The sequence below is a fragment of the Octodon degus genome, unplaced genomic scaffold, assembly GCF_000260255.1.
Source record: "Octodon degus isolate 3935 unplaced genomic scaffold, OctDeg1.0 scaffold00292, whole genome shotgun sequence".
Lineage (NCBI taxonomy): Eukaryota > Metazoa > Chordata > Mammalia > Rodentia > Octodontidae > Octodon > Octodon degus.
The window spans coordinates 440307-448060 of record NW_004524868.1 but is presented as its reverse complement, the minus strand read 5'-3'; the positions used below and the strand labels follow the sequence as shown (position 1 = coordinate 448060).

Below are 7754 nucleotides of genomic sequence, written 5' to 3'. Positions count from 1 at the left end.
TTTGTATCTGTGTATTCAAAGTGGTTGGGATAGATATATAGTTACATTCTCTTAATGAATAGAATGATTTGTTCTAATGGTTTTTGTAAATAGGATCTCAGTTCCGCATCTTGTATAGCAATTAACCACTAAGAAGTATGTATGCAATGTGTTAGTTATTGAAACTGTGCTACCGATTTGATTTGAAACTGTCTCATTGCTATATGTTTATCAATAAAGTTTTGAAAAGAAAAAAACAGCAAGATGATTCCTGAAAAGTCTGTCCTGAATTCTACATTGAAGCATCACAAGGCTTTTAATTGCAAAGAAACAGACACCCATAACCAAAGGAAACCACCTTTTTATGTATGGAGTTAGGGCCTTGCTTGAATACGCACATTTAGCAAAGACTGCATAGATGGCTACATAAGATAATAGGCATATAATGAGTTTCTTGATGAAACAGAAGTTTTTTTCAATTCCTTTCATGACAGGAAAATCATAGTTGTGCTTTTTCAGGTCATAGACTTTATGTTTCCTGCAATTTTGGTCACAAACTGAATTGAACCACTACTTAATCCAATGTTCCTATAAATTTATCCTTGTCATTAACTGCAGAATTTAATGAGAGTGTCATCCAATTCAGTTTTTTTAATTGATATTTTGTTTTAATTTTTTATGTTTCAACGAATTAATGCTGTTGGAATAAAGGTCTGAGACAAGGTAACAATTCAGTAATGAGTGTCTAAAAAGAAAAAGGTGGCACATTAGAATCCAATGTAATTTCTGTGATCTTTACATTTTTCACTGAAAATAAGAATGAGGGAAACACCATTCTAACTAAATACAAACCGCATTTTGAAAGCCAAAACTCACAATCCACAGGGACATTTATGATATTCCCTGCACAACCCTGATTCAATGGGGAAGCCCTGTACCTGTGATTGGACGTTGGAATTTGAAGAAACTTGACATTCCTGTCAGGATTTTCATTGTGAATCTCTTGACTATGACCCATCAGGTTAGGGGAATGAAGTAGGGAAATAGTAAAATAGGGTTTTTTTAGGTGTTTGGTGTAATCCTAACTAGAAGTTAAGAATTTAATAGAAAACTTGAACTGGAAAGAGTCTAATGGACAAGAGTGGAGAAGGTTGAAAGGCAGGAAACAGCATTTGCACTTGCACCAAAACCATAGAAAGAGCTGACAAGCTGAGTATAAAGGAAGTCAAGAGCACAAACGCTTAGCACTTTCAGAATTCAGCGGAAGGAGAGCCAGGGCTAACTAACTCTATGGAGGCATGGTACAAGATATACATTCACACCTATGCACTAACACATATAGATTCATGTACATATGTATTCTCTCCAGGATCACTATTTTATCACTCTAGTGGCATGGTATTGCTACAGTAGACACTCACATGACTATTACCTATCTGAATATTGAGTATAAATGAGGTTTCTCATAAGCAACCTGCTGCCCACTTTGGAGAAAAGACCCTTTCAGGGTCAAGTAGACAAAAGATAGTTATCCAAAGCCCTCCAAACTAATGACATAACAAAGGGGTTTTGTGTAATACAAAGACAGCTGTGAGAGCCAATGCAGGTATGGCAAGTTCCCGAGGGGGCAAGGAATCCTTAAAACCCAATAAAGTTAGCCAGGCACAAAGGCCCTGAATTGTTGTCTAAAGAGCCCACCCCGGTTATTGTCAGGGTTGTTAGTTATCTTTCTTTTCCCTTTTCAATAAATTATCTTGCTATGTAAATTTTGTATCTTTAATCTGGTATGTTACTGAGTTTATGATCCCTGAGTATTTCTCACCTTAGCATAGTATTGCTCACTCAGAATGTGTCATGCTATTGCTCTTTTGTGATGGAGAAAATTCAAATATTGATGTGCTGTGGTACCAGTAGAGCAAAAGCTTCTCCTTTATCCCTGAAGCATTTCTCAAGTAGGAAATATTTTAAACCTTTAACTCGCACACAACTGCTTTTTTCTTGCAATATACAAAGAAATCACATTTGCAGTTTATGATTAACTGCCTTACAACATCAATGCTTAATATAAAAGAAGTCCACCTTTCCTGGACTCTTAAGTTGCTACATGATGTTCTCTTCTACCATAAAGTCTGAGATTAAAAGATAAATTCAAATTCCAGTTAGGCCTTTTTAATCAAAAGTTATCATTGATCCCAAAAGACTTAAACTAAGCAAGGAATAGAATTGTCTCTTGGCTGGAATTACCCAGCATGGTTGAAATGTGTTAGTAGTTAGAGCATGTCATTCAGGCTTCAGCGACGTTCTTGTACTCACCATTGTATTATGTTGGCACAATTAGGCTGGCTGAGTGTGCTGTCATCTAGAAATATTGTTGAGCAGAAGCTGTACATCCTGGGAAGCTGCCCTGGTGTTACCTAGAAGCAGTTGAGAGTACCAGAAAATGTCACAAGAAGTGAAACCCACAAGAGATGAGGGTTTTTTCTTGGTGAAAATGTCCAATGACAAACCATGCAGATGTTTCTGACAGTGCACAGACTGTTTGAGATCCATGTCATGTGGAAGGATCTGCAACTAGGCCAACTGCAGGAAATGCTATATTTTTCAGTGGTATTTGAGGTGTAGGTTCTAACAATCTGACAGAATGAATTCCTTTAGAAGTAATTAAAAGTTTTATAATAAGATTTCAAGAGTTTAACTTTAGCAATTAAAACTTGCACTAGGATATAATGCCTTTAAAATATAATGCTTTTAATACTGTTGGAAGCATAGTAATAGTTTCATTCACCAAACAAAAGTTTAATACATCCTTCATTCACTGACACTAAATGCATTAGTGCAATGAAACAAAGACTTCAAAGTCAAAGGACTCTGTAGCCGATATGCTGAGGCCCTATCAAGCCAGGCCTGTGCATCTTTCTGGGCCTGTGCCTTTACCAAGTTTTATGGTTACCCTTTAGCGTTCCCTCACATCTAAAGTAGAGGACAAAAACAATTTTGAGACGTTAGTGTTCCATTCATGTTTGGAGAACTAACATTACATCACTCCCATGGAAAGTCACTTCCACTCAAGATTGTTTTTTTTTAATTTTTCACTGGGCTTTGTGAGCTAATTTTGCTTAGGGAAGGGATGATCTGGGAGAAATGCAGAAAGTTCTCTGATTTCAGAAACATTTAGAGAAACAATGTGTAAAAAGGGACAGCACACTGTAAATATTATGGCATAACTCAGCAGTCATGATATTCATAAATATTAATCAATTATTTAATTGAAAATTTGTCATACATTTGCACTAAGTTGGAAATACTGTGATGGAAATAGTAAATGATGCATAATGCTAACACCTGATATATTAAACTGTTTACTTATAATTTTTCAAGCACTGTAAAAAGTAAGACAACAGATTTCAGGTAGATAGTTAACACTATGCTCATGTAATTGCAATGGAATTTAATTTATTTATTTTTGGTTTTGGTGGAACTGTGGACTGAACTCAGGCCCTTGAATTTGAAGTAATGGAATTTAAATACCAGTTGCTCTTAAACCTTGAAATTTGTAAGTCAAAACTTTTCTGAGCAAATTTGAAACATCTTTAGACAATGCATGTATTTAGAACATGCAAAAAAGTAAGTCTGTTTATACACAGTGACTTTGTTATATTTTTTAGAAATTCTAGCAGAGATAATTTAATTCATTGTGATATTTTTTACCTTTCCCAATATTTACTAACGTATTTCAAAGTGGTGTTCTGCTTCCAATCATGGGCTAAAAATCAAAAGTGAAAAACCCTAAGTAATCCATTCTAATATAAATGCCTTAGAAATGTATATAGAAGTGGCTCTAAGCATATATGTGATAGATATTGAATACCCAGAAAGAAATTAGAATCTATTTTATTTTTAAAAATGCATATTTGTGAGGATGAATTCCATAAAGTAAAAATTAAAATGTAGTTAAAAGTTCTTTATATCAACTTTATGCATTACGCAATAGACTCCTTATGAAAAAGAAAACCATAAACCAAATAGGAACAGGTGAGAAATTTGGTTAAGAAAGTTCACTTATTGCACATGTCAACCACTACAAAGACTTGTCAGATAAATAAAGAATAGTTAATAATTTGAAATTTCCATAAAACTTAATGAGAAGCAGCCAACTGCGGACAGTTCTGATACCAAGTTTCTGGCTAGGCACTACCCCCATCGGAACTAGAATTCCTGGAAGCATCTTGGATCACCTTATTGGAAATCTACGATGACATACATGAGTATTTATTTTACAGAATAAAAGTAGCCAAAAGAAAAAGAAAAAGCATTAGAAAGATAAAATGCTTTTATCTTTCAACAAAGTATGATGGATTTAACAAATGTTGCTGTATTGAATCATGTTGTCTTCCAAATAGTTATGTAGTTTTCCAGGTATAAACATGCAGAATTTGTTAAAATAAAAAAAGCAAAACAGAATGAAACAGCAATAGCTTTATAAGAAATTGAAAAGAAACAAAAATCTAAAGTACCATATTTTAAACATTCACTTCCTTTCAAAGACCAAACTAAATTGGCAGTACAATTATCCACATTACCACGTATAGGTATACATAAATGTCTTCTTCCATTCTTTCTTTTGTCTATTTCCTCATCCTAGTTGTTCCTTCCCACTGAACAAGTTCTTTCCCTTTCTTAGTACAAAGATATTGTACTGAAAATACATAACTAAAAATATTGGCATGTGTTTATATAATTCTACAACAGTCCACCTTATATAGGAAACTTTCAATGAGTGTGCTAATCTCACTGAACTTATCGATATCAACGAAATTCATTTTGGTCTAATAGAGGCCATACAGTAAATGCTTCCTGAGTGACATGGGCCATGATGTTTCCCACGATGCCTTCTTTACTGCTAGACACTGCTGCCTGCAAAGTCCTGTGTCCTAAAAGTAGGAGCACAGGTCGGCTTGTAGTGTATCGGATACATTACACAAGCAATGTCTATAGCTTTCTTCTTTCTTATAATGAGATTTAAATATTAAATAAATCAATTTAATTATTTATTTATTTGTTTTAGGGTCTTGCTACACTGCTTGGACTCAAAGGGACCATGATGTTTCAGTCTGTCCAGCACTGGGATTAACAGCCCTGGGCTCCATGTCAGGTTTCAGTGGCTGACACAGCACACCTTGGGTTTCTAGGGCTCACGCTGCATGCGGTACTGGGGATTGATCCTGAGTGCTTGTGCTTGCCAGGCAGCTGATTAGAGTATGCAACTATCTCACCAAAGCCCACAGCTCCTGAAGAAATGGACAATCACAGTCATGCTAACCAGAAATTACCAGCTCAAGAAAGTTTCTTTTAGTTGGACACAAAGGGAAATGCAGGTAAGAAACCCCATTTTCTTGTTTAACATTACTCCAATTATTTTAGAGGTTCCATTCCTGAAATAACACCTCTTACAATCAATTAGCAAATGTGATATATTATTTTTTAACAAAACAAAATGAAAGAAACCAAAGACAATTTAACCACACATGAAGAACAATTATGTTTACAGATATATGCATAGACATCTGATTCTAACCCTAATGTAAACAGGAATCAATGTCAATAATTTTCCAATAGTTACTCAAATTGCCTGACATTCTAGGAAATATCTGAGGAATTTGTTTCCAGATTTTTTTTATTAATATCAATTAGTTTTGACCCACTTTAAATATTTGGGAACATTCATAAAACCTTAATTTTATGTCAGGTAAGCTCACGAATATAGCACTGTTGTAGTGGATTAAGATGATGATTTAATATATCTCTCCACTGGGTTCCCATCTCTTTCTATAGCTACCTGTGTCTATCTATCTATGTATCTATCTATGAATTTTAAGTTTCTTGACATGACTATTTTAGGGTTACCTAAGTAATATCATTTCTCTTTAAAATATGCTCTGAAGAAAAATATAAATGGAATGAAATAATATGCAAAAATTTGTCTAAACCTGTGAACCCTAAGTTACTAATGTGGTCTACTGCCCTGCTGAAGAGCCAGCAAAATGTAATAAAGAAGAGTCCATAAGCTCTCAATTATACAGTGACATTTAAAGAAAATATATAATCAGGGTTTAAAAGGAAAATGAATGTATGAAAATTGAAAATTTGAAAGTAGTGTATAATTCCTTATAATTTGTAAAATATATCATATAACATAGCAACAGTTTTCAGATCTACCCTTCATTGGAAAAGTCATTCTTACCATATGATTGACATTTGCTTGGGAAGATTGGTGTTTCCTTTAGATGATCAGAAGGGTTTGATTCCAAAGCTACATCCAGAAAGGAAAAGGAAAAGATGTGATCATTTAGGTCAGTAGAAAAGTAGGTGGTTTCAACAACACTATACATCAGCTTTTCTCATGTTTAACAGTGTGGGAAATAGATTTTAGCTATGAGAAGTGAACAAGTCAGTTTCAAGGCTACAAAGTAATGTAAAATTCCATATCCCTTCGCACACATGAAGTCATATAGGCAATGTCTTACACTTATCCTCAACTTGTATCCGAAGAATTGATTGTAGCTTTTAAGTGAATGAAATGGACCTTTAGAAGAGCACATTCTGTCCCTCCTCCTACTTATCCAGTAAAGCTCCAATCAGAGGCTTCTGTGATTATTGCCAGCACATTCCAGGTTTCTGAGTAGGAAGACCTACCCTGAATGCACTGTCGGATCTTCATTCAAAGCACCAAATCCTTTAAAGCAGCTAACATTCTTTAGACAGTCCATCTTGTGGCTAATTGTGGCTGTGTTCAGTAAGAGAACTCTCACATTCAAAAGAGAAACTATTTTTAACAAGTGTGTCACTTTCCAAGGCTACGTACATCATTGATTTTTTTCTTTGGCCCTTAATTCCATCTTGGAGCAAAATTGAGACTCTGCGTTATTTCTACACTAGAAAACAGATTTTGAAACTTTGATTACAACTGCTTTGGTGTTGTAAGGGATAATAGAATTCACCACTGGGAGAGTGAGAAAATACAATGTTTGCACGTGGTAGAACTGATTTATTTCACTTTGCAAAATAGTTTGTAGCTGATTCCATTTATCTACAAAAGCCTCCAATTTATATTTTCTATAGCTGAGTAATACTGCATTGTGCAAAAATACCACATATTTTATATTTTTAATTTTACTGAGAAACAAATAGCAATGAGACCGTTTCTAAACAGGTTAGCAGGATTTTGTTTGTTTGTTTGTTTCCTTGTTTGTTTTGGTGCAGGGTCTCATTACACAGCCCAGACTTGTAGTGATTCTTCTGATTTCTGCCTCCCTAGCGCTGGAATTTTAGGCCCGCGCCACCATGCCTGGACACCATTACAGACTCAGCAAACCCGTGGGCCATGCCAGCGTGGCATGCAGATCCAGGGATTGAACTCTGGCCCCTGCACTTACCTAAGCAAGTGCTTAGTCCATTGAGCTATACCCCCGGCCAAAAAGAATTGATTTTTTTTTAATTTTTGGTGGAACTAGGGATTGCACTCAGACCTTTGCACTTCCAGGCAAGCAGTTATTCTACTGAGCCATTTCCCCAGCCCCCAAAGAGGTTAGTAGGACAGCTACAATAATTAATACATTGCATATTGTTGTCTTCATAGTAGTTATTCATAGTACAAAATACAGACAAGATATCCTGACCAAACACTATTAGTACAAATCTTTCTTCTCAGTGAATTTAAAGAAAGTAGCTGTATATCTATCTCCCTATTTTGTATATACAAATATATGTGTAATATA

The 7754-nt window shown here is 35.1% G+C and overlaps 1 protein-coding gene and 1 long non-coding RNA gene across 3 annotated transcripts in view; one reads left to right on the top strand and one right to left on the bottom strand.

The window, feature by feature from the left end:
• Window positions 1-6465, bottom strand: part of LOC111811996 (cyclin-Y-like protein 1) — a 16088-nt gene extending 9623 nt beyond the window's left edge. The window contains exons 1-4 of one of the 2 annotated variants that reach the window (XM_023707456.1): window positions 6221-6465; window positions 3708-3742; window positions 2293-2393; window positions 1826-2108 (exon numbers count right to left, since the gene is read on the bottom strand). In XM_023707456.1, coding sequence (XP_023563224.1) covers window position 2108; window positions 2293-2393; window positions 3708-3742; window positions 6221-6368 — 285 coding nt within the window. In that variant the 5' untranslated portion in view covers window positions 6369-6465 and the 3' untranslated portion in view covers window positions 1826-2107. Of the gene's footprint in view, window positions 1-1825; window positions 2109-2292; window positions 2394-3707; window positions 3743-6220 lie in introns of those variants that run through there. The other variant, XM_023707455.1, reaches the window with a different exon arrangement.
• Window positions 1-7754, top strand: part of LOC111814332 — a 36997-nt gene that overhangs the window by 10855 nt on the left and 18388 nt on the right. Inside the window, exon 2 of the long non-coding RNA XR_002819344.1 lies at window positions 5223-5354. This is a non-coding gene — a long non-coding RNA (uncharacterized LOC111814332). The remainder of the gene's footprint in view (window positions 1-5222; window positions 5355-7754) is intronic.